Source organism: Drosophila eugracilis, unplaced genomic scaffold, assembly GCF_018153835.1.
Source record: "Drosophila eugracilis isolate 14026-0451.02 unplaced genomic scaffold, ASM1815383v1 contig_1765, whole genome shotgun sequence".
Taxonomy (NCBI): Eukaryota; Metazoa; Arthropoda; class Insecta; order Diptera; family Drosophilidae; genus Drosophila; species Drosophila eugracilis.
Genome location: NW_024572605.1, coordinates 2,260,039 through 2,287,840, shown reverse-complemented (window position 1 = coordinate 2,287,840; position 27,802 = coordinate 2,260,039). Strand labels below are relative to the sequence as shown.

General features: G+C 44.9%; 5 protein-coding genes across 7 annotated transcripts; 2 read left to right on the top strand and 3 right to left on the bottom strand.

Moving 5' to 3' along the window:
- The first annotated feature begins 17 nt into the window (after positions 1 to 17).
- LOC108109072 (kinase D-interacting substrate of 220 kDa) lies at positions 18 to 14,783 on the top strand. Its single transcript, XM_041819931.1, is given in 13 exon segments — positions 18 to 569; positions 4,292 to 4,850; positions 8,144 to 8,278; positions 8,347 to 11,277; positions 11,279 to 11,370; positions 11,430 to 11,608; positions 11,666 to 11,901; positions 11,967 to 12,137; positions 12,198 to 12,422; positions 12,556 to 12,585; positions 12,714 to 12,810; positions 13,904 to 14,167; positions 14,238 to 14,783. Coding segments are annotated over 12 exon segments (5,031 nt in total). The 5' UTR covers positions 18 to 569; positions 4,292 to 4,367; the 3' UTR covers positions 14,426 to 14,783.
- LOC108109074 (protein panoramix) lies at positions 14,659 to 16,485 on the bottom strand. The gene has a single exon (XM_017217433.2). The coding sequence runs from the start codon at positions 16,426 to 16,428 to the stop codon at positions 14,911 to 14,913; it is 1,518 nt and encodes a 505-aa protein (XP_017072922.2). The 5' UTR covers positions 16,429 to 16,485; the 3' UTR covers positions 14,659 to 14,910.
- Positions 16,486 to 17,790: 1,305 nt separating this feature from the next.
- LOC108109104 (glycogen debranching enzyme) lies at positions 17,791 to 23,830 on the top strand. The gene is given in 9 exon segments (XM_017217488.2): positions 17,791 to 18,092; positions 18,675 to 19,015; positions 19,074 to 19,431; positions 19,505 to 20,908; positions 20,966 to 21,821; positions 21,880 to 22,057; positions 22,114 to 22,283; positions 22,342 to 22,721; positions 22,723 to 23,830. Coding segments are annotated over 9 exon segments (4,887 nt in total). The 5' UTR covers positions 17,791 to 17,834; the 3' UTR covers positions 23,665 to 23,830.
- Positions 23,788 to 24,338, bottom strand: LOC108109106. Its single transcript, XM_017217494.2, has 2 exons — positions 24,136 to 24,338; positions 23,788 to 24,085 (listed from the first exon to the last, which is right to left on the bottom strand). The coding sequence occupies exons 1-2, from the start codon at positions 24,232 to 24,234 to the stop codon at positions 23,849 to 23,851; spliced, it is 336 nt and encodes a 111-aa protein (XP_017072983.1). The 5' UTR covers positions 24,235 to 24,338; the 3' UTR covers positions 23,788 to 23,848.
- On the bottom strand, positions 24,327 to 27,581 carry LOC108109105 (putative sodium-coupled neutral amino acid transporter 10). Of its 3 annotated transcripts, none has more exons than XM_017217491.2 (6): positions 27,317 to 27,581; positions 26,778 to 27,257; positions 26,485 to 26,723; positions 26,277 to 26,425; positions 26,080 to 26,216; positions 24,327 to 26,025 (listed from the first exon to the last, which is right to left on the bottom strand). In XM_017217491.2, exons 2-6 carry the CDS (start codon positions 27,150 to 27,152, stop codon positions 24,445 to 24,447), a joined length of 2,481 nt encoding a protein of 826 aa, XP_017072980.2. In that variant the 5' UTR covers positions 27,153 to 27,257; positions 27,317 to 27,581; the 3' UTR covers positions 24,327 to 24,444. The 3 variants fall into 3 exon arrangements, with proteins under 3 accessions (XP_017072980.2, XP_017072981.2, XP_017072982.2); XM_017217492.2 differs by having other exon boundaries at positions 26,778 to 27,210; XM_017217493.2 differs by lacking the exons at positions 26,485 to 26,723; positions 26,778 to 27,257; positions 27,317 to 27,581 and having other exon boundaries at positions 26,080 to 26,137; positions 26,206 to 26,216; positions 26,277 to 26,411.
- Positions 27,582 to 27,802: the final 221 nt, after the last annotated feature.

Here is a 27,802-nt window from a genome sequence, read left to right as displayed (position 1 = left end):
GGATGGCGAGTCGCAAGAATAGTTTCGACTGTGTGGCAGCCCTGATAAGACACATGAAGGAACTGCGGATTTCGCTCGTCGCTCGCGAAGTAAAATACGCAAATAATAATTAAATGGCAATAGTAGGTCGCTAAAGTGGCTCCAGCTTTTAGTGATCGATTGTGTAATGTTTTAATGTTTGAAGTGCGGGCGAAAAAATCTTTAAGAAAAGTGCCGTTGTCTGCTCAAACAAAAGAAGGCTTTAATTTGTTCTTGTGACACTTTGTTTTTGTGAATGCACTGGAAATATTTATTTTACTCAAGAATTGATCAAGTGACGAAAGTTCTTTGTACCGTTGAAGAAAATTATTTTATCGACGTTTCAATTGGCACCCACACATACGCACTCGCACCCACACAGATACGGGACACAGATACATTTGCAGATACACGTGCGCTCAGCTGTTAATGAATGCTGCTCAGCTGTCGTTTGTTTTCATTCCGCATTGAGATCCAGATCCCAGAAAGACCCGAGAATATCCCCGAAAATCCGGATTCGCAGATATATATGCCCTTGATCCAGTCAACAGGTGAGCTCATCCGGTTCTAGCCAGAACCGAATAATCTGCAATATCATACACGCTTTACTTTAATTTGTAGACTCGACTGAATCCGATAATTATATAGTATACAGTATATTACAGTATGGTAGTGACCCATAAGTAGCCTCAAAATGTGCTAATAAGTTGTACACTGAAATGGTTAATTTATTCTCCATAGTATTCCGCTCTTGAGTTTCCCACACACATACACGCACACCAACGTACAAATAGTTTACATAAATAAACTTAGAGACCTAGAACTTGCAATACACACACTTACAGAATAGCCGCATTTATTTTTATAATAATAATATAATTCCATTCCGAACCCCCGTCCGTATTTTCGCTTTCATCTAGGAAACGTCATCAGTTTAATATAGTTATTTGTTTACTTTTGAAGGGAGCGCTATCGGCTATAGGGTTTTCGTTCAACTCTTTTGAAGGTAATCTGTCATAATACCTTGCGTGCTCGAAAGTAAGACACTCTTTATCTTTCCCGTTATCATGCACTCCACATTTTATATCCACAATGTGTCGAGGTAGCTTAAAAGATACTCAACTTCAATACATCATCGTCAATTATTGACCGTTCATCAAAATTAATGTGCTAATTCGAACTGATCGTGTATTGATTTCTATATTTTTCCACAACGATCTTGTCAAGCGATGGAATCCAAATCTATAAAGGTACTTGAGATCTTCTTTAAATCAACCGCCTCACAAATATACGCTAATTTGCGAGATCAATCAGACATTTGGCAATCATTCATCGCACCTGATTTTATCAACTGAAGTCGCTCAGTTTGTTTTCGTATCGGTTTGACATCTGACGCAAAGCTGCAAAAATATAGTGAAAAATTGTGAATATGGTTGAAAGTGTTCCGGTGTATTCCATTTCACATTTCATGGAATCGCATTTAGCAATCTCAGCAAATGCCGACAGACGCATCTCGAATTCGCATGTGAGTGGGTCTCCAAATAAACAAATGTGTTTATAGTGGACTTTTCATTATAAAGTGGATAAGAAGAAACTCTACTTTCTGGGTTTTAAAAGAATGAATCCCTTTCATCAATGCTTATTGTACTATTACTCACTGTATTACTCATTTCAACTATTCTTGTTTAAAAGTTAAATCTCCCGCCATTATACTTCAAGCAAGTTGATTGATTAAATTGTGTACGTTGTTTTATGGCCTTTAAAATGGGCACTCCATTGTTTGATTAGATTAAGCATTTATTACAATTGATTAAGCTGAAGAACGTGAGTCTAAAAACCAATTGAAATTGGTTTTCAATGGGTTAAGAATCAAACGCTAAATTTCTTTTTATATTATTTGAGGTTCTAACTTACTTCAAAAATGTAACAGACTTTGTGGTTAGAATTGCAGTTATGAAATTGTAAGATTATCTCCTTCGGAATTATAGGACATACCCGCAAAAGTTTTGGAACTAGCTATCTATGTCATACATGATTAATCAACTCTTTTTTATAGATTTGGGGACATATGCTTCCTCTGACTAAGTTAAACCTTGGGGTCAACTAATAATTCCCTTTTTAAACAAGAGTATTACATGCTTCGGTGTTTCTTTGTCAATTATTTTTCGCTTTTGTTTTCATTGCGACATCGCCCACATTCGCGCATCACGTGTGTGTCTGGGCACACACGCCTAGTTTGATAAACACCGTTATTTTTGGGGTAACAGTTCCTCATTTTATCAAAAAAAAAAACAAGTAAAACAAAGGGGAGCCAGGAGAGCGATTGACGAGCATTCGTTTCTCTTTCTGCGCCAGCGGTTCCGCTTCCAATTCCATTTAGTTTTCCAGCAGAGCGCGCCGCGTGCGCTCCTCTAAACGGTGTGTTTTCTATAATATTTTAAATAGATTTTAATCTCGGTTTTCGCCAATTTGCCTAGACAACATATAATATATGCCAATCGGATCGGTGGCGTATATTTCACTGTGTTCAACCGGAGATGCACAGTTTAGTGTGAGCCCCAAAAGGGGAAACAAATATTTGCGCTGTAAAACTGATAAAAGATAAAGGTGTTCTGGAATTACCTCATAATTAGCTGTTTGTAAAAGTTTAAAAATGCGACGCACACCCAAACTTCACCTTGTGGGCCGCGCCTACTCGGAGATGTCGCCGTTGAATCCGGATCCTCTGCAGGATTCCCCGACCACAAGCAATACTGGACAGGATCGGCGGGTCGATCAGAGTGGCTACGGCAGCGTCTTCCCCTTCGGACTACTTCGCAGCTCCTTTGGCCGAGGTGGTAATCCCAGTCAGGTGGGTTCAGCTGGTTCAAAAGTATAGCTTAGTCGGCATATGTTACGTATGATGGCGACTCCTTATCGGATACTGCTCTGTACGTTTGCAGAAGCAGATTATTTAACCGATAACGCAAACGGCTTTCCATCTGTTTGTTTTATCGTCTCAATTAGTTGCGGCGCCCCGAAACGCTTACACCCTTCTATATAGAGATATACCTTCATGTGTATGTAGAAATCGAACTACTTTTTATTGTCAAAGCTCTACAAGTAACTTTACATTTAATTTATGGCTTAGACCTGAAAGTATGCTGCCTTTTTATGAATGTTTGCCATGAGTAGCCCCAAAAGGCGGTTAAAAATACAAGGAAAAGGGGGATTTCCAAATTCAAAAAATGGTTCAGGTATTTAACTGATCTTTGATAAAAATATTCTTTAAAGATTATAGTCTTATGATCCTTCATGGGACATTAGAAATGTCCTTTTTTCCCTAAACGTTCACAATATCTTTGATGATAACCGATATCTGTTCATCCCTTTCCGGTGTGAATCTCACTTCTATTTGTTTTTGGGGGAAATAAAAAGGCAATTAACACGATAATCGTTGTATGTTGTCTTTTGTTTATAAGGAAGCGGTTATATACAGGCTAGTATCCATTGCTTATCCGAGTTATCTGGCTATCAGGGCTGTTTGCCCAATTAATGAAAACTAAATAGAGAGCGGATCGTTTGGTGCCCGTCGCCAGGGCATTTATATGATGCTTCCATGCAAAGTGCGGACAGTTTACTGGCGGCGGTCGATGCCCGACGTTCGTTCGGCGGTTCCAAATCGAATTTCGAAATAAATTTGTATATAGTCTACCTCTCCAATCGATATTAAGGCGGCCTTCAAGACGGAACTAAGCGGCGAAAGTTTGGCGAAAATGTTCAAGTCCCGCCTAAAGACGAATCCGGGTGGGAGTGAGGTGTGTTCCGGGTGCAATATTGTCCCCATATCCGTGATAAGTGTTGTGCAAATAGGAACTTTATAGTCGAGATGCGCTCCTTTCCTATCAGCGAAACTAACCACAGATATCATGTGATAGAAAGACCCCTGTTATTCAACTCTTGACAGTTTTCGATTCTTAGGTGTGTGTTATCAGTCTGAACAGCCTTCTCTTCAAACGAATCCCGAAACAAAGCCGGCTTGATCGACAGGCCTTTAATGGGCTTGTATTCGGGTCCACCCTAATCCCCAATGAAATTGCATCAATCAGTCAATTATGATTCATTTAGGGAATGGCTTTCATTGCTATTCCATTCAGTCAACCTTAATTAGACCAAGACATGTCAGTCATACAAGCATTAACAATTCCATAAAGCTAAACTGCCGTAGAGCGCAGAGCTTTCGTAGCCATTTAAGTCACGTAAATAATGATATACTAACTAAGCCACGTCCTAGATAAACGAGAGCACTAAGGCATCTCGCGATTATCACCTGAAATCCATCGAATTTAGAATAACCCAGATCAGCAGTCATGCCGAAAGATGGTCACTCACGTAAGCCACAAAAGAAGGCGTCACTCACAGAGGAAACTCCAATCTCTGAGGCCACGACCACAACAACTCCAGCCACAGCAACATCACCAAGCTCACCCAGTAGAACCACTGGACACTCCGCCATCGGAGCTCTAGTGAGCAATCTGCACCACCATGACATTCAATCCCTGCACCAACCGTTGCTGGAGAGCGAGGAGCGGGTGATAACGATGGTTAACCACAGGAATCCCCGCCAGCCTCATCGAAGTTATGGAACCGAAAGGAAACCACACAGTTCATTGCCCCGTTTCGTGATCGACATCGAAGAGGAGACAGATGCTGCGGTGGCTGCAGCAGAGGGAGCGGGGAGTCCCAGTCCAACTCACAACCAGGAACACGAGGAGCACTCCAACCAAAGTCCTTCCCGCCGTTTCAGTCACTTCAATCTGGCTCTGCGTCGCTTCTCCCACATCCATGCCCACGTAAATGCCGATTATCCTGGCTAAGTTGGTGTTGTAACCTTGTTGCTCAGCCGCTTGTTGGATCCTAACCCCCTGAGATTGGCCTAACTCCATATGTACATAAATGTCCATAAGACACACACACACTCACACACACAACTGGGAGTATGTAACTCCCATCGAAAAAAACCTGTATGGGTCGCGTGCACTGGATCTAAAAATAAACATTCTAGTTGCAGTCGCTTCTTCTTTTCCGACTTTGGTTTACTGCTTCGCTCTGTGCCACTAATGCCCCAAGAATGGTCTTTCTTTCACTCATCCACTCTGCTCGCACACCCAAGACTGCTGCTTCAGTGAACAGTTGCGGGTACCAAAATGTAACCAGTTTAAGCACATCACATAAGAACCGAAACGATTATTTTATGATAATGAAATCACGGTGTGGTTTACTTTGCACTTTACATATTATCTGAAGGGAAATCCATATAATATCTGTACTAAATTATTAAGGCTAAGGACATGGTGTATGGTAACTTAAGGTAATACCTAAAAATTGCAGAATCATATTGTGTAACTACTACCTAAACGATTAGTTAGGCTTAGTTTTGCAGGGTTTGTAAACACTTTTACTAGCTATTAATTTGAATATCGTTTACATAGACACGAATTTCGTTGTAACCCTTAAACTATTAAGTTAACGAATGCTGTGCTAGCACTTTACTGATGTTCTTCTGGGCTGTAATGCCACTGACGCAGCGACTCTTAACCCATTACTGTAAACTCTTGACGATGAGAATCCATTAAGTAAACTCAAGTGACGTGCGACTCAATTGCAGGCACTCGAGACAAGTCGGAAAACAAACATACAAATTGGCAATCGTTCATTAAACGTCTTCATCTTATCGATCGCCTTCCGTCAATGTCTCCAGAACTTCTGGTACTGCCACTTCAATATAACCTAATCTGATAAGAAGGTGTGCCATAATTATCAAGTAACAGATACTCTAGTCACTATGAGTAAATTTCGCATACAATTAATTAATTGGTTCGGAAATCAACGAAGACCAAAGGACACACTGTTCAATAAACTAATGGAAACAATAAAGTCAGCAGAACTTATTCCATGTCACTCGGCCTTCTTCTAAGCATAAATTCAAGTGAAACTCTTTACGCAAGGCAGTACAAAAATAACCAGACTCGATGTGGTGACCACAAAACCTGGTCAATCAGTCTTTGTGCAACGCTCGTGGCAGCAGGAGCGGCTAAAAGCTATAGCTCCAAAATCGGCAAACACGTTTGGAGTGGCCAATTACTATATTTGCGGCACGAAACCACCAAAAACATACCCGTATCTCCCCCAAAACACCCACCCATCCACATCCACAGACATCGACTGTAATCGGCCAGAGAAGCGATGCTCGCTTCGGGTTGCGTGTAAACTTAATTTCGCACTGTCCGGTAACAAAACGCTTGATAAGCTCCGTCAGACGTCAACGGGCCACTAAGGCGGCAGGTTGCATCCAACAGTAACGGCCAAGAGACCCGCGCAGTGTATTCGTTACGACCAGAAAGGCCATATCCCCAGGAATTAATTTGTCAATTAATTTGCAGTGCGGAAAAAATATCAACGGGAAAAAAATAAACATAAAGAAAAATGCAGAAATATTATGCACATATTGGCACTTAATTAAAGTGCCATTCAGTGAGAGTGTGACTAGTAGTGAAACTAGTGATCTTTGGCAGACCAATGCGGAGAACGTTGAATTTAATCGGCCTCGACGCACGTACAAAAGCCCACGAATAAAACCAAATAAAGTACAATTAATCAAAATCAAAACTGGAGACTGTTGGACGAGAGTCAGCTGACAAAATGAAACTATCAAAGAGCTTTGATGAATTGATTCTAAATGCCTCGCGGTTGAGCTTAAATAACCTGCGATCTCCGGCGAAGAAAAAGGGGAAAAATGTAAAGTATTTAAGATGAAATGGTATCCATAGCCATTGATTAAATTAGACAGGCTTATTAGCTTTAGATCTTACTCTATTTACGGTTAATTTAGAACATTCTGAGCTAAGAAGTAAAAAAGAAACACCCTCCAGTTCTATCTCATTAAATTACTCTTCCCATTAGAAAGGAAATACCAATGTTAAACGAAAGTTCAGAGATAAAAAATATAAATAAACATATTCCAGACTAATAAAATTTACTCACGAGGCACACTTGCAAGTCGTAAATCGGAGCTATCTGACTAATCTATTTTCTATCTATTCTTTTCGGCCAGACAACTCCCCACTGATACCAATATTTTATTCATTCTAGGGTGCTTAAAAAGCAGCATTTAGATCTAACTTAAGGCAGCGGTAACTTTGTTTACCATTTTGTATTTACTATACCGTTTTACTTCCCTTCGTTACGCTCGAGTGCATTTTAACACCTTCGAATGAAACCCAAAACCATGGCGAAGGCGAAATAATCCAAATCTGAATACAGCAAGACCGACTTTTTGCCTAACCAATAAACAAAAATATTGATGTTCTATTGATCAAATTGAACGTGTTATTTCATATAGACTGAAGGCCCAACAAAATTAATTAGAATAAGCAAATAAATTAAAGCCAAGCTACTGCAATGCGTGAGAGGCGGCGGCTGGCAATTGTTCAAATAACAAATAAGGCAATCTGTGACGTTATCGTTAAGATGTGCGCTTACCTGACTAGAGGAATATCTATTTGCCCAGGGACTACGAGATCAGGCTTTTAGATATCATGAATTTCGCATGTCTGGCAGCTGAGAATGAGTCCCAGGAATAACCCTTTGATATTTTTAGCCAATGCCCATAAAAACCCCTATAACCTTCCTTTGATACTGATTTCTTGGAGAACTGTTTCTTTCGCAATTAACCGTCGATGCTTGGTGGTGGTGGCTTTTATAACCCACATAATTAATTTATTGACACTAAAGTTCGATGACTCAATCATGGACCTGTGGTTAATTTTAACAGCACACCATTATTTAGCACTAAGATAAACAATTTCTCAGTATATGAACGAAGAATTAATTCCTAATGCTGTCGTTCTTTTGGTTTTGAGTTAAGCATGCAAAATGCCCAACTATGACCCCCGGAGACAACATTCAACATTTTTGAATATGAGTTATGGTTTCTGTCTTTAAATTGCTTCCTAACACGAATAACTGGTACATGTTCTTCTAAGCCCAGCCGTTATTATTTGCATGATGTTTGGTTAAATTATTAATTGAAACTCCATTATAAAAATATTTAGAAAACCCACTAACTCCCTGCCTCTCTATGTAGAACATAAATCGCTACGGAGACTCCATGGGTTCGCTGGGACATCGCGCCTTGTTGCAGTACATCGATAATAATGATATTTCCGGTCTGCGCGCTATTCTGGACAGCCGACATCTCACCATCGATGATCGCGATGAGGTGAGTCCTTGAGAACGCAAGGCAGCTAGCAGTCCTTTTTAATATGGAACTCTATCGATATCCTATAGAATGCCACCACAGTGTTGATGGTAGTTGCCGGACGGGGATTGACTGCCTTCGTCAGGGAGTTCCTGGCCCGTGGTGCCGATGTACAGGCGGAAGACTTGGACAACTGGACGGCACTGCTATGTGCCTCCCGGAACGGACACTTTGATGTTGTCCAACTGCTGCTAGACCATGGAGCCGAAGTGGAACATCGTGATATGGTAAGTCCTATCCTAAAAGTAGATTCCTGATTGAAGCTTAATACTTAAATGTTTTTTTCAGGGGGCTGGACCAGTTTGATGTGGGCAGCCTACCGCGGCCACACGGAATTGGTGCGGCTTCTGCTGGATAAAGGAGCCGATGGCAATGCCCATGGTAACTACCACCTGGGCGCCTTGTTGTGGGCGGCAGGTCGTGGCTACAAGGACATCGTGGAACTTCTTGTTCAACGCGGCGCCAAAGTGAATGTTGGTGATAAATATGGAACCACTGCTCTTGTTTGGGCCTGTAGGCGCGGCAATGTAGAGATTGTGGATACTTTAGTGAAGGCTGGAGCCAATGTGGACACTGCTGGCATGTATTCGTGGACACCTCTCCTGGTTGCAGCCGCCGGTGGACACACGGATTGCGTTAGTTCCATTCTCGAGAAGAAACCGAATGTAAATGCCTTAGACAAAGACGGAATGACTGCACTTTGCATAGCGAGTCGAGAGGGTTTCCAGGATATTGCAGCGTCCCTCATAGCTGCTGGTGCCTACATTAATATTCAGGATCGTGGAGCAGATACACCTCTCATCCATGCTGTGAAAGCAGGCCATCGAACGGTGGTGGAGGCTTTGCTCAAAAAACATGCTGATGTGGACATTCAGGGAAAAGATCGCAAGACGGCCATTTACACCGCTGTGGAGAAAGGACACACGCCGATTGTTAAACTCCTGCTAGCCACCAATCCCGACCTGGAATCCGCCACCAAGGATGGCGACACTCCCCTCTTGAGAGCTGTAAGGAATCGTAACTTGGAGATTGTCCACCTGTTGCTGGATCGGAAGGCCAAGGTGACTGCGAGCGACAAAAGGGGCGACACCTGTCTGCACATTGCGATGCGGGCGAGGAGCAAGGCAATTGTGGAGGCCCTTCTGCGGAATCCCAAGCACAGCCAGCTATTATACCGGGCCAACAAAGCCGGGGAAACGCCTTACAACATTGACTCCCTGCACCAGAAAACCATTTTGGGTCAAGTTTTTGGCGCCAGACGGCTAAACACCAACGAGGATTCCGAAGGAATGCTGGGCTACGAACTGTATTCCTCCGCCTTGGCGGATGTGCTCAGTGAGCCGACATTAACCACTCCCATTACCGTTGGTCTCTATGCCAAGTGGGGAAGTGGGAAGAGTTTCCTGCTAAATAAGCTGCGCGACGAGATGAACAACTTTGCGCGCCAGTGGGCGGAACCGCCGATCCGAACCAGTGGTTTGCTCTTCATCGTTTGCTTACATGTGGCATTGCTCATTGGAACGATTGTTGGATTGAGCACCTGGTCGGCGGTGGTGGGCGTGTCCGCTGCCGTGGGCTTTATGCTGCTCGCCTATCTGCTCCTGGCGGCTGTCAGATACTGCAACTATCAGATGGACATGCAGTGGGCCTATTCTGTGCAACACGGGCTGGAGAAGAGGATAACGAGATTACGACTGATACTGCAGGTGGCCTTTTGTCATCCCCCGGGACCCCAGTCGGACTCACAGGCAAAACCAGTTCGGTTTCACTTTGCAGAGGCCAACAGTGCTTCACCAACAGGCGATGGAGCTGTGGCCCATATGTTGGCCGCCCTCCTCGACGCCATTGAATCTCACTATGGATGGTTGGCGGCGAGATTGTATCGAGCTTTCCGTCCCAAGTGCTTGAAGGTGGATGTAGGCTGGCGTTGGCGCCGCATGTGCTGCATTCCCATCGTGTTGGTCTTTGAACTAGCACTTGTTACCCTGGTCGCTGGTATCTCCCTAGTTGTGGCATACTTCACGTTTGCCGATCAGAAGGAAAAGGAACAGATACTGGTAGCACTCTACGTGATCGCTGCCGTAATGGGAACGTTGATTTGCACGCACCTGCATGTCCTGGCCAAGGTTTTTGTATCCTTATTTACATCTCACATCCGTGTACTGAAAAGAGCTGTTCGGTCCAGTGAGTCTGCACCTTTGACCATGCTGGGAGCGGAAGTGGCTGTGATGACGGACATGGTCAAGTGTTTGGATGCCTTCACGAACCAGCAAAGTCGTTTGGTGGGTGTCATCGATGCCTTGGATTCATGCGATACGGAGAGGATTCTCACCCTTTTGAATGCTGTGCAAACGCTTCTTTCTTCACCCAACCGACCATTTGTTCTGCTCATTTCTGTGGATCCCCATGTCATTGCCAAAGCAGCAGAAGCCAATAGTCGACGGCTGTTCACGGAAGGCGGTATCGGAGGACACGACTTCCTCAGGAACTTAGTACACCTCCCAGTTTATCTGCAAAACTCCGGACTGAGAAAAGTGCAGCGAGCACAGATGACGGCGCTGTTGTTCAAACGAAGTGGCGGAGGAGATTACCAGACTGACGACGGACCCACTTTGGGTCACTCTGTATCTGCTCGTCGCCTTTCCAATGCCTCTGAGATAATTTCTAGTCAGGAAAAGTTACGTGGGGCTGCCCGTGGGGGTGGTGGAAAGAAACTACGTCTCTCCGAATCCGTGGCCAGCTCAACGGGTTCAAATCTCCACCGCCTGGGTCAGAACCCGCAGACCGTGCTGGATCTATCGCGCATTGTGCTCACAGATGATTACTTCAGCGATGTGAATCCCCGCAGTATGCGCCGTCTGATGAACGTCATCTACATCACAGTACGTTTGCTCAAGGCCTTCCAGATTGACTTCAGCTGGTATCGGCTGAGTTCCTGGATCAATCTGACGGAGCAGTGGCCCTTTGAGGGCTAGTATGATAGTTCTTCACCACGATCAGTTCATGGATGGCAACTCGGATGAGAGCGTATCCCTGCAAAGCGTTTACGAAAAGTGAGTTTAGTAAATCAATTAAATCAAAAAGTAAAAAGTAATCTAATTTATCTTTTTAGACTGCGTCCCAAACTCGCTTATTTGCGAGAGGCAGCTCCTCTTCTTGAGCTGGATCGCGATGAACGAAAGCTGGATGCTTTCCTGCAGCTGCACAAATCAGATCTTCTTGTGGCGGATCTGCGCATCTTTCTGCCCTTCACCATTAACCTCGATCCTTACCTGCGAAAGGTATTAAAAGGTAAGTTTACATGGAAATGAAAACTGAAAGGGAAACTAATTAAAATGATATCCACAGAGGACCAACAAACCATCGAAGACGAGGGGTCTCTAATGATTCAGGCCAGACCCAGCGTCTCGAATACCATGCGTCAATTCCCAGCACCCACCACCTACGTGCCTTCGCCCCAGGCTTATCCACCCTACCAAATGTTCCAGAACGAGTATCCTCCCAATGAGCTGCGCTCCAGGAACCTCAGCACGAGCACAGAGCCGGTTACTCCGCTGATTAACTCACCAAGTGATTCATTTGGTGTAGGTTTTATCCGTAAAATGAAAAGAAGAAAATATTTTTACGCTTGTATTTTTATTTGCCACAGGATGACATCCTGCAAACTAAGCTGACCGACTTGACAGTGGAAGGAGTCATCAGCCTGCTTGAGCGAATTGAGGACATGAAGCCAGCGTTGCCCAAACTAGCGCCAGTGCTGCGCGAGAATGCCATAAATGGACGGGTGCTGAAGCACTGTGATATGCCGGACCTGAAATCGGTAAGAACTTATTCGAAAATAGGATAAACTATTCTCTACTAAATGGTCTTTTACGGACAGGTTCTGGGCCTGAGCTTTGGCCATTGGGAGTTGTTCCGCTTACTGATAACCACATTGCGGGAATGCGAGCGTTTGCCAAGGAAGCAGCCACGTCAGCAGCCACCACCCGCCGCCTTAGAAGCGCCATCGAATGTCCCGATGATCAAGGATGTGACGGATGCCCTGATGCAGCCGCCCAGAGAGTCGTTGTCGCGAAAGAACTCCGTTAGTCATATGGAGAAACAGGTAAGATAAGCCCTCGTGAGCATAGGAATTGTAGGATCGGGCAGAAGCATCTTTAATAGACTGATTCGCTCTAACTCATGTGCTTTGATCTATTCTTATTCCGACCATTTTAACAAACCGAAACGAAATGCAGTCAAAAGTCCATGACTACGAGTATCTGCAGGTAAAGCTCTGACACTAAGAGACACAGACTGAAACCCAAAATTCTAAGCCCACATTTGTGCAACCCCATAACAAATCAAACATAAACCATATTGAGAACTATAACTAATAAAAGTCGTTCATTACTAGGTAACTCTGGAGGAGCAGATGATCTGCGGCACCCTGCAGACTCTGAATGAGGAGGCCTACGAGGATGTGGCCAGCAGCGAGAGACCGAGTCCCACAGGTGAGATGTTGGCGGCAGCCGCACAACTGCAATTAGCACCAATCCGCGAATCCTCCGAGTTCGGATCGCCATCCGACGATCAGAAGCAGTATGGGGTCAAGATAAGCAACAACAACAACAACCAGTACTTGCATGCGGAGTACAACCGGAGCGTTAGCTCACATTCCCTACAGAGTCTAAGCACTCTGGTGGGTGCTCCCGGTGGTCATGGTGGGTCAGGTGGCGGTGTTCTGCACCTGGGCAATGGTAACGATCTTAGCGGTAGCACACTCGATCTTATGCATGTTGACTCGATGTTTGGTGGTGGTGGTGGTTATCATCGGGCATCACGCCAGATCTCGATAAGCAGCGAGTTGCTGCACGAGTCCAGTTCCCTGCCAATGGTGGTGGTCATTCCCAATGCCTCCGGCGAACAGGCCTATGACGACACCAAGCTGTGAGAGGCCCTTTGAATCACGGATGTACCTCTACGACTAATTAAGCTGCATGGGGTTGAGTCGTTCTTAAATTTTAAAGTCTGACAAACTGAACCATTTCGAACGCTGGACCAATGTCTGAGCCAAATGAAACCAGACCAAAACCAACAGCATATCATCCAAAATACGATTTTACGTTTTATTTGTTTTACTCTTGCTTTGGCTTGGCTTTGATTCAGCCAGTATTATCTACAATTACTAATATTTGAGTTATGCAATTACTAAATCATTCCAATAGTTATATGCCGAAGATTAGTTATTAATTATTTGCCACACACACACCCACACCTACACACACAGTACATTTAAAATTGTTAATCACCCACGAAACATGAACAACTAACTGAATGGTAATCTAATCACACCCACTAAATCCTATGTCTATCCCTAGCGTGAGATGAAGCATCAAATAAATGACAAATCTTATGAACAACTCGTTACCTCTTGCATTTTATTCAGCTTTCTATCTGTGTTTATGTTCTGCCTTTAACCTCTGTTCTGAATTAAATGGTTGTTTTTATTCACCTGGTTACCATATAAATTCTGGGAGAGCACCACATGTGGCTGGTAATCCCCTAACTCCCTAACTAAATCTCCCTCATCCATATGATTTTTAGAACTCGACACGCCGCCTGCCGGAGCCGCAATGACGACGCCATTGCTCGGCTCATCTGGCTCCATGCAGCCGCCGTCAGGCCGGGATTCCATATTGAAGCAGCAGGGAAGCGTCAAGGCCGACAAGCGGGTATCGATCCAACAAACGGCGACCAATAACAACAACAATAACAGTACCAAGATAACGCCCAACGTTGAGTACGTATCCGAGCGCCAGTTGGAGATGCAAGGAGCCAGCAAACGAGTAACGAACAAGCCTCCACCAGGTGATGTTAACTAACTAACTTAAGCCAAAAATAACATACCTAATAATTTCTTAACATAAACACTATACAGGCCCTCGTCCAGCTTCCCTGATCATCACCAGAAACGATTCCAATTCCCAGTTTCAGCTGCTGCGTTCGTCGTCAGTGGACTACGACGATGTTGAGGCCCAGGAGCACCGGACTACGATAAGGACCACCTTGCTAGAACAGCAGGAGGAGGAGGAATCAGCCCCGTTCGTGTTTACAGTGCATAAATGATACAATCTTCTCTACTAGGTGAAACCAGCCAATGAGAATGGCCATTTAGTGCCAGCTACGCTTAGTTACAAATTAGTTATAAAGCAATTAGCCAATAACCAGAGGACTTTGTGGGAACTCTGACTTTTGGGTTACACAATTATATAGTCGTATACTCGGTACGCTAAGAAAAGACACTTTGTTTGCAAGTCTCGGTTGTAAACCACATTAGAGTTTACTACGTGTTAGAAATGTATGATGCATGTGTAAATGTTTATTTATTAATTGTATAAAAAAGTGAGAATACATTGTGCGATATTTAAACTCGATTGCGTTAACCTCGAGCGAGAGATTTACAAATATATATAATCGAGAAATACATTATCTTGGATTTATTATAACAATTTGGTCAAGGCACGCGTGGTTACTAAACATCTTACTACCTATATTTGTTTCAGTATTTGGCACAGTTACTAAGTTTGCAAGAAAATATTTGGGATTAGATATTAGGGTCGGTTAGCCGTACGACACAAGGCCAGAGCAGGTTCCAGTGCCTTGTAAAGGTTAATTGCCATGGTGGCACTGGGCAGGGTAGTGTAGAGTTGCTGGAGGGCTAACATTACGTTGAACTGGTGTTGCGTCAAACCTGTTGGGTCAAAGTTGGGCTCCTGCCAGAACGCCCCTCTGAGGTTTCCGTCAAAGCTAGCATGGTTGCCTGCGTCATGTTTACCGGTCCTACGTTCCGTTTGCGTAGCTGCGTTCTTGTAGAGAGTGCCGGTTTCCGTTTCCTCCGTTGGTGCCAAGCCCTGTTCGAGTTTTTCCTTCTTCAGCTTCAACATACGCTGTGAAGGTTTGGCCGTGCTCTGAATCTCCTTCAAGCGGGTCACATCAATGCCCAAAAGGCGGAGCAGCTTCCTTGTAGCGTGCGGCACACCTTCCAATCCCCATTTAGCCAAATCAATTTTCGTTCCGGGAGTGGAATTAAACTCGTAGACCACATTCATATTGTTGCAAATGGGTGAGGGATTCTCAAAGCCAATTTGGTCTCTAAACGATTCATTAACAGGCAGTTTGCAGACAGTATCCACCACGTGGAACTCTTGTGGTTCCTCCCTTTCAGCTTTTTTTTGGAACAGATCCAGAATCAATTCGGCCCGTGCCACAGCCAAATTACGCTTGTCTGCCTTGGAGAGATGATCAGTTTTGAGTTCATCCTGAGGAGGTTTACGCTCAATAAGGTCGGAGAATTTAACTGGTCGGATGTACTTCTCATCGTCCCGCACTGGAACGTAGTCCAATTCTTCATCAGACCTTTCTGTCTTAACGGGATGCTTCCGTCCACGGTGATCGTGACGTCGGGTTTTATTCTTCGAACACTCTTCCTTAGAATCGGAACGTTTTCGCTTCTTGGAATCCTGATCTTGGTTTGAGCGATGGGACCGATCCTTTTTGTGTTTCTTCTTCTTCTTCTTTTCCTTGCTGTTCTCCTCCGATAACTCCTTCAAGATCTCTCGATGCTTCGCTAAAAGGTCTATATCTGACTCCACAACTTCATGTGCCTTAGGTAATGGCGAAGCTCTTTGGGAATAACTTGATCCCATCTCCTTAGAGGCCTCCGTACTGCACAAATTCATTACGTCCATGTTGTCTCGGTTTGAGAAATCGCTTGGAAGTAAATCGCAATTACGGCTGCAGTGCTCAACCAGCTCCCTGTTCACATCTGGCTTGACATCGGAGGTAGATGGGACCTCGAAATCAAAAGGATCTGCCAGCATGTCGTCCAACATTACATTATCCGCGCACATCTTGTACTTTGGTTCGGGCTTCGGTTCAAGAGAGTGGTGGCTAGGACCACCGATCTCCGGATCACTATCCCAACCGGATCCTGCCATCGAAAATCCGGCTGCAAATGCTTGCGGAGGACTTGCGCCTGTAGTTTCCCGTAACGGAGTGGGTTCATCTTCGTTTATGGCAGCACTTTCGTTAAATTCGTCTTTAACTTCTAACTTGATGGACGGATCCATTACTTATTTTCTTCCATTAATGAAATTCGAGACCTTTTGAATTTTTCCCACTCTGATGAGCTGATATGTCACTTCTAGAGATGGTCCGATATCAATATTTATTGAAAGCAAAAGCAATTAACATAAATCTAAGCTTTGTAGTTTAATGGTTTTATATCTTTAACAGGTTTCAATGCTAATATACACAAGTTCTATTTAATCAAAATAAACACCTATAAATAAGCTAATAAAAACCAGTCGGAATCGATATATTTTAAGCCATCGCTAACATGGTCGGTATAAGTACAGGTGCCGCAAGAGAGACCTGTTGATGTATCGATAACTGCACCTTGAAAAACTTACCACTGAGATATGTGTTTATCGACTCACTAATTTAACCAAATTTTTCTCAATTAAAATTATTTAAAACGACATGAACAAATGGGGTTTCAATTAAAAAAGTCATGTGAAAGGAATTAGTTTTCAAGAAATGAATATGAACTCAAACTGTTTACTGTAAATCTGTATAAATGGTGTCAAACATAAAGATTGAGTGTAAATAAAAACAACCAGCTGTTTTCTGTTTACAAGCTTCGTTGTCTTGTAGTTGTTGGGGGCTGTTTTCAGCGCGTAACCAGCTGATGACCACAAAAACTTCAAAGGTCACCTTGAGCTTAATAGAATCGAATCAATTGCTTAAGAATTTCGGCTGGTAACGTAAAGTTCAATTTCGCTGCTTCACCACAGCCCAAAATGTACGGAAAGTAATTTAAAAAAACAGTGATAAAATAAAAATAATCAAATAATTTGCATACCCATGAAAATAAACAAATTTTCCGAGCGTGAATGTGAATAAAAGTGGGCAGATAAGTTTTTTAGAGACATATATGAAAACCACAGATTACTCACATCAAAAACTTTTGTTTTTGTTCTAAATTCGGGACTCCTAAAAAAATGGTCTATAAATAAATACCCAGAGGCCATCTACCGGCAACCAAGTGCAATTCATTGACCTACATATGTGGGGATGTGTATGTTTGTCTGTGAACTTGGTGTGTGCAAAAAATGTATTTTTATTCCCTGACCTGCTAGTGAAATTTAATTGTTGATAAGGTCTGCTAATCGTGATGAAAATCCGTATACACACGTAGGCGCCACATGTCAATAATAATGCATCAGAAAAAGAGGGGGCTTATAAATGTACATGCATATTACCCAATAAGCCAAACCCTCTTAACCGACGCCCCTGTGTGTGAATGTGTTTTTGTGTGAGCGATTATCGCGATTAAAAGGTACATATTCGTTTAATGCTCCATTTGAGATTGCGGCGTCTGAAAATTCCTGGCATTCCGTAGACCACCGATCGAATTACAGCCATGCTGAATGAGGGATTCCACTGGCTCTGGAGGAGCCTGCTCCAGATCCTGATGCGTTATCAGCTCTTCCGTTGGCTGCTCGGCCTTATAGCGATTGTTGATAATGAACCGCTACCGTTACAAATCGAAAGCGAAGAGGAAGCACCCACTAACAAGAAGAAGCAACAGAATCTAAAGATTGAGAATGCCATATCCCCCGGAAAATCAGAATCAGTCGCGATTAGAACCGTTCCAAGTGCAAATGCAAATGCAATGGGCAATGCAGGCAGTGCCGAGATCGTATCAAATCAAATCATCCGCCGCCGTGAGGTATTATCATCGCCCAGTGATCGGTGTCCCAGTGTTGTGTCCATATTCCATAACTATATGTTCTAGTCTTCCAGTCCGGGTGTGTTTGTTGCGTGTGTGTGAGTGTGCTGGCCATGAATATAAAACATGCCCTCCGTCCAGCGATGCTGCAGTCTGTTCCGTACCGGGTTACTAAGCTAGTTACAGCCACTAAAAGCGCCGATTAAGCGGACAAATCTCTAAAATTCTACTCGGACTGTGGTGGTGTTTTAACAAGATGCCTTTGGCTGTGCGTTTGCTGATAGCGAAAAACCAAAATTCAAATTACATGGTTGAACTTCTTTAACTCGAACTATAACAAATAAATAAAACTTTCATGTTGTCCTTGTAAAAATTTGAAAAAAAAAGAACCAATTATTAAAAAATTAAAATTAAAAATATAGGGGTAATCCTAATCTCAATTGCCGCTACAAATGACTTTCAGAGACATAAAGTTAGAGAAGTTCAACTGTACATTCCATGCATAACATCCATGTTCATGTGTAATAAATAGTTGTGACGATTGTGTAATACTCTCACGGTTATCCTCTCTGATTTCCTCAGATGAGCACCATGGGCAAGGAGACGGAGTCGCACAGCATACCCATCAGCGAGGGCCAGCATGCGGAGCATGTGTTGTACCGCCTGAAAAGGGGTTCCAAGCTGAGTGTCCATCCAGATGCCTCGCTGCTGGGCAGAAAGATTGTGTTGTACACCAACTATCCCGCCGAAGGACAGAAGTTCGTGCGAACGGAGTATAGGGTTCTGGGATGGCAACTCAGCAACGGCAAGCAGGTTACTTCCGTAATGCATCCGGAAGCCCATGTTGTCGATACTGACATTCGTAGTGAGGTAGAGCTGAACACTTCCGGAACCTATCACTTCTACTTCCGGTATCTGGAGCGGTGAGCTAATGGTTAAAGTCTTTAAATAAATTAAAATTAATTTCATTTTTTGATATAGACCAGATACTGGCAGCTCAGGAGCAGACGGGGCTCTGTATGTCCAAGTAGAGCCTACGCTGCATGTGGGACCGCCTGGCGCCCAAAAGACCATTCCTCTGGATTCGGTTCGCTGCCAAACGGTGCTGACCAAGCTCTTGGGACCGCTGGACACTTGGGAAGCTAAACTGCGTGTGGCCAAGGAGGCCGGCTACAATGTGATCCACTTCACGCCCATTCAGGAGTTGGGTGGCTCCCGCTCCTGTTATTCATTGCGTGACCAACTCAAGGTCAACTCCCATTTTGCGAGTCAAAAGGGAGGAAAGGTCAGTTTCGAGGAAGTGGAGAAGGTCATCAAAAAGTGCCGACAGGAATGGGGGGTAAGAATTTGGAAAAGACTTTAAAAAGGAGTCTGTTTGTAATCCTCTACTGATTCCCAACTTTCGTTTAAAGGTGGCTTCTATCTGCGACATCGTGCTCAATCACACTGCCAATGAGTCCGAGTGGCTGCTGCAGCATCCAGATGCCACATATTCGTGCGCCACTTGTCCCTACCTTCGCCCGGCCTTCCTGCTAGACGCTGCTTTCGCTCAGTGCGGAGCGGACATAGCCGAGGGCAGCCTGGAGCATGTTGGCGTGCCGACGGTCATTGAGCAAGAGTGCCATTTGGAAGCGTTAAAGTACCAGTTGCACACCTCATACATGTCCAAGGTCAATATACACGAGCTGTATCAGTGCGATGTGATGAAGTACGTCAACGACTTCATGACCCAGGTGCGAACTCGTGAGCCACCGAAAAACGTGGCCAACGAGTATCGCTTCCAGGAGATCCAACTGATACAGGACCCGCAATATCGACGATTGGCCACTACCATAAATTTCGAGCTGGCGCTGGAGATCTTTAATGCTTTTCATGGCGACTGCTTCGATGAGGAGTCCCGGTTCCGCAAGTGCGCCGAAACTCTTCGTCGGCATCTGGATTCTCTTAACGATCGCGTACGCGCCGAGGTCCAAGGATACATCAACTATGCGATAGACAATGTTTTGGCCGGAGTGCGTTACGAAAGAGTCCAGGACGATGGACCCAAAGTAAAGGAGATCTCAGAGAAGCACTCCGTCTTCATGGTTTACTTCACGCATACGGGCACTCAAGGAAAGTCGCTGACTGAGATCGAGGCGGACATGTACTCCAAGGCTGGCGAGTTTTTCATGGCCCACAATGGCTGGGTGATGGGTTCCAGTGATCCGCTGCGTGACTTTGCCGAAGAGCAGCCGGGACGCGCCAATGTCTACCTCAAACGCGAGCTCATCTCGTGGGGCGATAGTGTTAAGTTGAGGTTCGGAAAGCGACCGGAAGATAGTCCCTACTTGTGGAAGCACATGACCGAGTACGTGCAGACCACGGCGCGCATTTTCGATGGAGTGCGATTGGACAACTGCCACTCCACGCCGTTGCACGTGGCCGAGTACCTGCTCGATGAAGCTCGCAAGATTAACCCGGAGTTGTACGTGGTGGCAGAGTTGTTTACTAACTCGGATGGCACCGACAATGTGTTTGTAAATCGATTAGGTATAACCTCATTGATCCGTGAGGCCCTTTCCGCTTGGGACTCCCATGAGCAGGGTCGTCTGGTCTACCGGTACGGAGGAGTACCTGTTGGTGGTTTTTATGCAAATTCATCGCGTCACGAGGCCACCAGTGTGGCCCATGCCCTCTTCCTGGACCTTACCCACGACAATCCATCCCCTGTAGAGAAGCGTTCCGTGTACGATCTGTTACCTTCAGCAGCATTGGTTTCCATGGCCTGCTGTGCCACCGGAAGTAATCGTGGTTACGACGAACTTGTTCCACATCATGTAAGCAATCATTACTTTAAGCTGTAGTCCAGAAACTATTACCTTCATTTCATCTAGATCCATGTCGTTGATGAAGAACGCACCTACCAGGAGTGGGGGAAGGGTGTCGACGCCAAATCTGGAATTATGGGTGCGAAGAGGGCATTGAATCTGCTGCACGGTCAACTTGCGGAGGAAGGCTTCAGCCAGGTGTATGTAGACCAGATGGATCCCAACGTGGTAGCCGTTACTCGCCACTCGCCGAGCACCCATCAGTCGGTTATTCTGGTAGCCCACACGGCGTTCGGGTATCCGTCTCCGAATGCGGGACCAACAGGAATCCGTCCACTGCGTTTCGAGGGCGTTCTGGACGAGATTATCTTGGAGGCTAGTCTGACCATGCAGAGCGACAAACCATTCGATCGGCCTGCTCCGTTCAAGAAGGATGCCAACGTGATTAACGGCTTTACCCAGTTCCAGTTGAGCCTGCAGGAGCACATCCCTCTGTCGAAGTCGACTGTATTCCAGACTCAGGCCTATGTTGATGGCAACAACACAGTACTGAACTTTGTCAATTTGCGGCCTGGCACAGTGGTGGCCATAAGGGTGTCCATGCATCCAGGTCCACGTGCCAGTTTCGATAAGCTTCAGAAGATCACGAACGCACTGCGACTAGGATCAGGTGATGAGTGGTCTCAGTTGCAAGCCATAGTCTCCAAGTTGGATTTGGTGGCTCTAAGTGGCGCGCTCTTCACTTGCGATGAGGAGGAACGCGATCTGGGCAAAGGTGGCACAGCCTATGATATTCCCAATTTTGGAAAGATTGTTTACTGCGGCCTACAGGGATTCGTTTCCCTCCTGACAGAGATTTCGCCCAAAAACGATTTAGGCCATCCGTTCTGTAACAACTTGCGCGATGGAAACTGGATGATGGGTAAATAGTATATAGAATATATACCGATATAGATACTGATCAGTAAAATTCTCTCCAGATTACATCGCCGACCGCCTCACTAGCTATGAAGATCTGAAGCCACTTTCCGCCTGGTTTAAAGCTACCTTTGAGCCGCTCAAGAATATCCCACGCTACCTCATACCCTGCTACTTTGATGCCATTGTCAGTGGGGTTTATAACGTCCTCATCAACCAGGTCAACGAATTAATGCCTGAGTATATCCTTTAGCAAATTCGATTTGGTTCTAAAACTAATATTTTGTATTTCATAGTTTTATTAAGAATGGTCACAGCTTTACCCAGTCTCTGGCCTTGTCTACGTTGCAGTTCCTTTCCGTTTGTAGGTCGGCGAACTTGCCAGGATTCAGTCATGCCATTAATCCACCTAAGCCACCAAAGCAATGTGTAACACTCTCCGCTGGTCTTCCGCATTTCTCGACGGGTGAGTCGTTCGATAAAAGTTTGTGACTGAGAACTTAACAATTTATTATCATCCATAGGGTATATGCGCTGCTGGGGACGTGACACATTCATTGCACTTCGTGGCACCATGTTCCTCACCGGTCGCTACAACGAAGCCCGATACATTATAATTGGATTTGGACAGACCCTGCGACACGGTCTCATTCCGAATCTTTTAGACAGCGGCAGCAAGCCCAGATTCAACTGCCGTGACGCTGTCTGGTGGTGGATGTACTGCATCAAGCAATACGTGGAGGATGCCCCCAAGGGTGCCGAAATCCTGAGAGACAAGGTGTCGCGCATCTTCCCATACGACGACGCTGAGCCCCATGCTCCTGGAGCATTCGACCAGTTGCTGTTCGACGTGATGCAGGAGGCCCTGCAGGTGCATTTTCAGGGATTGCAGTATAGGGAGCGCAAACGCAGGCTACGAGATTGATGCACATATGTTGGACCAGGGATTTAACAACCACATCGGGGTACACCCAGAGACAGGCTTCGTTTTTGGTGGCAACAACTTTAACTGCGGAACCTGGATGGACAAGATGGGCTCCTCGCAGAAGGCCGGAAACAAGGGACGACCCAGCACGCCCCGTGATGGATCCGCAGTGGAACTCATTGGCTTGCAGTACGCATCACTTCGGTTCATGCAAAGCCTGGCCGAGAAGGAAATTATTCCGTACACTGGAGTGGAGCGGAAAGGACCGTCGGGCGAGGTGACCAAGTGGACATACAAGGAGTGGGCGGATCGTATTAAGGACAACTTTGACAAGTATTTCTTTGTGTCCGAATCGGAAACCTGCTCAGTGGCCAACAAGAAGCTGATCTATAAGGATAGCTACGGAGCCACTCAGAGCTGGACAGACTATCAGCTGCGATGCAATTTCCCCATCACCTTGACCGTGGCCCCTGAGCTATGTAATCCTCAGAATGCCTGGCGTGCACTGGAGCGAGCCAGGAAGTATCTTTTGGGACCGCTGGGCATGAAGACCCTCGATCCTGAGGACTGGAACTACAGGGCCAACTATGACAACTCAAACGACTCCACCGATTGCACAGTGGCCGACGGCGCCAACTACCACCAGGGACCCGAGTGGGTTTGGCCCATTGGTTTCTACCTAAGAGCGCGGCTGATCTTCGCCAAGAAGTGTGGCCACCTGGACGAAACAATTGCCGAGACATGGGCCATATTGCGGGCCCATCTGCGGGAGCTGCAGACATCTCACTGGCGCGGTTTGCCCGAGTTGACCAACGACAACGGCTCCTATTGCGGAGACTCCTGCCGCACACAGGCTTGGAGTGTAGCTGCCATCCTGGAGGTACTCCACGATCTGCACTCTTTGGGAGCAGATGTGGCCTAAACCATCTTAATTACCTTAATACTCAGACCTGTTAGTTGCTACCAAAAACTGTTATTAGTGTTACATTTGATAATTGTACGGATACACAATGGAATGAGATTCGATGCCAGATGTCACTAGAAATTTTGCTATTTCCTATTCTATTAAAGTTGCAATTGTTTTTAAACCTTTGTTGTGTTTAAGCCTAAGAGAAGTAACTATCCCGGCAAACACGCATGCAGGAGCACTGGGGAGGATCGATGGAGCCGAAGTTCTTTCTAGGAATGTCCCGGCCCACAAACTGGACTGTTTTGTTAACTTCTGGAACTGGTGTTATCTTCAGTGGTAAAACCACGACCTCGGATACGGGTTTAACTGAAGGCATAGGCAATGGCTTGTCATTCTTTACATTCTTCTTCGACTTATCATCTTCTATTCTGAGCTTAAAATGGGAATTAACATTTTCTTATTAAAGTGCCACTTTCTACTTACTTTGCCACATTTTCTCAAGGCTAAAATAGCTGCCTCACATGCTAAGTCGCAGGCTTTCTGCAGCACAATTTGCTGGACAACATCAATAACTATAGACATTTTGATGAGCTTCCAAAAATTCTGGACTATTTTTCAACACTAAATTTAGTTGGCAACTGAACTAGAAAATTGACGGAATATTCCAAGTAATATGAACTGTATATGTATATATATTTGTATATACTCATAGTCTACAATCTCTTATAAATTAAATAAATACGTGTATAGTTTATGTACATAAAGCTTTGCATAACTTTTAGACTTTCCACATTACGTAAGCAGGGGTATTTGAGTTCCATTCGGACTCGCTTGGTAGGATTCGTTTTCAGTGGTTATCTCGACATCGTCATCTTTGATGGATTTGAGATCGCGTCCAATACTCTGCAGGTTCAAGCTCAAGGCAACGGCGGCCGCATTGTTATTCACTATATCCAGCTTTGGCTGGCGGAGACAGTTCTCCTCGTTCGAGGCTTCACGTTTAACCCTCGCCGGTGGTGGCTCAGTCACATCTCCCGAACTTCGCAGGTTAAGCAGTTCTCTCCGTATAGCCTCAACGTTATCTTCGAGGTTGGGTTTCTTAATTTCCGTGTCATTTATTGCTTTTAGCTGGGTTGCATTCACCATTAGAGCCAATGGAATAGGCAACCGCTTGATCAAATCTGCTGTATTTACGCTCGAGTTTTTGAGTAGCTCTCCAGTTTTGTACGAGAGCGGTTCAAAAACGCCGGCATGGGCCTCTTTCTCATCGCGCAAATGAGTATTTTCCGTGAGTATATCTATTAAAGATGCCTTGCGCTTGCGCTCCTCGTTTGCCCCAGCAACAGGTTGCGGTTCCTTGAGTACGCTTTCCATTTTTTTTGATTCTTCAGCGACTTTAGCCTCCAAGGGTTCCTTTTTCTCCAACTCCAAAGGTTGGCTCAGAGGATTCTTTTTAGCCAGCTCTTCATTAAGCTCTCCAACGGTTTTGGCCAGCAGTTTCTTTGTCTCTTTTAATTCTTTCTGTGTTTTAATAAGCTCATCCGCATTAGCCTTACTCTCCTTTTGCTCCTCAGCGGCAACGTCCTCTTCTTTCTTTATGGCCGCTCCATCAATCGTATTGCTTGCTGATAACATACTTGATTCTATTTTCGGAGTATCCGATAGTGCTGCAACGATGGCAGGTGGATTCTCCTTGGGCTTATCTACAGCCAGGTTAACATCAGCTGGTTTAGCTTCTGGTTGGTATTGGGCCTCCGCCGGTTGTTTTTTAAGATCACTTGCAGCTTTATTACTTTCTAAGGGAACAACGTGGACTTCATCGATGGGCAGTGGAGGCAACGGTGGGTTGTCGGAGGCAGCGGTTTCAACTACCTTTGGCTTATCAAGTATCTTTTCCTCTACAGTTTCCTTAATTAAATCCGGTTTTTGGACTTCCAGCTTTTTTAGCAATACGTTCTTCTCATTTTCAATCGGATCTTTGGCCAAATGTTTTGGTAACTCGCCGACGATAGCGGGTACCTGACCATCCGGATACAGGGGGGTAACTATCGGAACTATATCGAACTCCGGGCCCGAGCTCTTCTCATCAATTGCACTCAAGTTGGCGTATGTTCCCAATATCATCAGAAGAAATCCACTTACGAACACAAACTGGGCCAGCGTACGTTCCATTGATTCCTTTTTGATAATCTTTCGAAAACTGGAGGCTGGGAACATAATACAAATGGCAACGCCAATAGTAGAACCCACTAACCCAATGATCAGCTCCACGGAAGGTATAACCAACGCCACGCATAACGAAAAGACTACTATGAAGATAGTGATAAAGCGGAAGCGTTGTTCGGGTATGTAACTACTACTCTCCGAGTGACCCTGTTAAAAGTTTTTTTTAGTGTCAACTCAACAAGATAAAAACGGCGAAATTACCTTTCTGTATAGCAGCGAGTAAAGACTGGCCCTGCAGGGAAAGATAACCAATGGAAAACTGAAGGCAATCGACAGAACAAAACCAATTTTTATAATATCGCTGCCAAAGGAGGTCGATAAATTTACCAGAATGTTGCCTGCAAATACAAAGCGAACGATGTAGTTCACGAAATGCGTCAAAAAGGTGGTTGGCTTACCCGAAAAGGTGTGCGTACAGAAGGCCACATATCCGAAAAAACCAACGGATATGTAAACAAAGGTACAGATCCAAGTGGCGTTGCGCACGATGCCGTTCAGCTTATCGAGACTTTGGTTGTTTATGCTCTCAAAAACCTCGAACAGTTGCCTACAGATTGATCAAATATTTAATGGTGTCTACCGAATTAGGAAAACAGGTGTACACACATTTGGCAGGAAAGCGCCATGCTGAAGATGGGCAGACATTGAAGGACACCAGCCGGCTCCCAGTATAGCACCTTATTAGTCCAGTCATTGGCTGAAATGTGGGGATGAGCTTCCAGCACAATCTTTAGAATAAGGCAGACGTAGAAACCTATGGAGGCGGTGCACACGGCGGACAAACTGTCCACATTTCGAAGCATGCCAAGAGGTATTATGCAGACCACCGTGACTACGATCATGACCTAGATATAGTGCTTGATATGTCAATGTTTTTTCCTGTAATCCTAGCTTCTTACCAGACTTCGCAGATGCAGGTGATCTGCCACGTTCAGATTGAAAATCTTTGCAATTATCTGAGGCCCCAGGTCGCCAACGACCACAAAGTACGTGATGCACGTTCCAATCAGGTAGCCAATGATGCACAGCTCCACCAGCAACTTGCCGGAAACGCCGAAAGCATGGAGACCCAGCATCTCGAAGCTCTTTCTACGTGTCAGCAGCGATGTTTTGATAAGATAGTGGCAGCAAATCCTGGTTATTCCATTGCTCAGCACGAGAAGAACGATGGACAGCAGGATGCCGCACTTTTGAAAACAGAAAGGCATGGCCAAGATTCCAACGCCTATAATGCTGTTGGCCAGCGTCATCACATGGGCGGAATGGGCCAACATTTTGCCGGGGATTATTCCTACTTTCACTGGTCTCTTGTTTTTGATTTCTCGTGGGTGTCTGGCCGCGTATGCAAAAACGATAGTCAGACAATGAGCTGGATAGTACTGATTACCACCAACATGTGAATATGTGATAGCAATACGATAAGGCGAAAACTACGTACTTGTTACTCCGAAATTAAGAGCTATCGACGACTGCACTTGTGTAAATAAATAGTAAACAAAATAGTCCGGCGGCGGCGACGACGACGGCGGCGGTGAAAGAGTCGTTGGCGCTTACATTGAGTGGGCGGAAGTGGTTCAGCAAACATTTGTTCCAATTACGTGTGCGTACGCTGTGCTGCCAGCGTGGTTGCGCATTTTTACGTCCGTAAGAAAGTTTTAAAACGAATTGTTTGTGTCGTCATCATCGTTAGCCAGTGTGACCAGTTGGTTGCAGTTGATTGTAGAATACAGTATGGGATTTCTGTTGAGGCAGGGGCGGATTCGGTTAACCTGTCAATGCTAATTTTTGTCCTGCTATTATTAACTAATTTTTTTTTTCACAATTTAAGAATTATAAGTATGAATTGTAATACCCGTTTTCTAATTGATTATCATTCAGTCTAATTTGTTGCGTAAAAATGGTTTCACATGATGTCAAGCGAATT

What these genes read in the sequence shown, in the direction of transcription:
- LOC108109106 (XM_017217494.2), bottom strand. Translation starts at nt 24,234, where the DNA reads ATGTCTATAGTTATTGATGTTGTCCAGCAAATTGTGCTGCAGAAAGCC. An exon ending in CCTTGAGAAAATGTGGCAAA is followed by an intron (nt 24,086 to 24,135) that starts GTAAGTAGAAAG and finishes TCCCATTTTAAG; the next exon opens with CTCAGAATAGAAGATGATAA.
- LOC108109105 (XM_017217491.2), bottom strand. Translation starts at nt 27,152, where the DNA reads ATGTTGGCCCATTCCGCCCATGTGATGACGCTGGCCAACAGCATTATA. An exon ending in ATGGCGCTTTCCTGCCAAAT is followed by an intron (nt 26,426 to 26,484) that starts GTGTGTACACCT and finishes ATCAATCTGTAG; the next exon opens with GCAACTGTTCGAGGTTTTTG. An exon ending in CTGTACGCACACCTTTTCGG is followed by an intron (nt 26,217 to 26,276) that starts GTAAGCCAACCA and finishes TTGTATTTGCAG; the next exon opens with GCAACATTCTGGTAAATTTA.
- LOC108109074 (XM_017217433.2), bottom strand. Translation starts at nt 16,428, where the DNA reads ATGGATCCGTCCATCAAGTTAGAAGTTAAAGACGAATTTAACGAAAGT.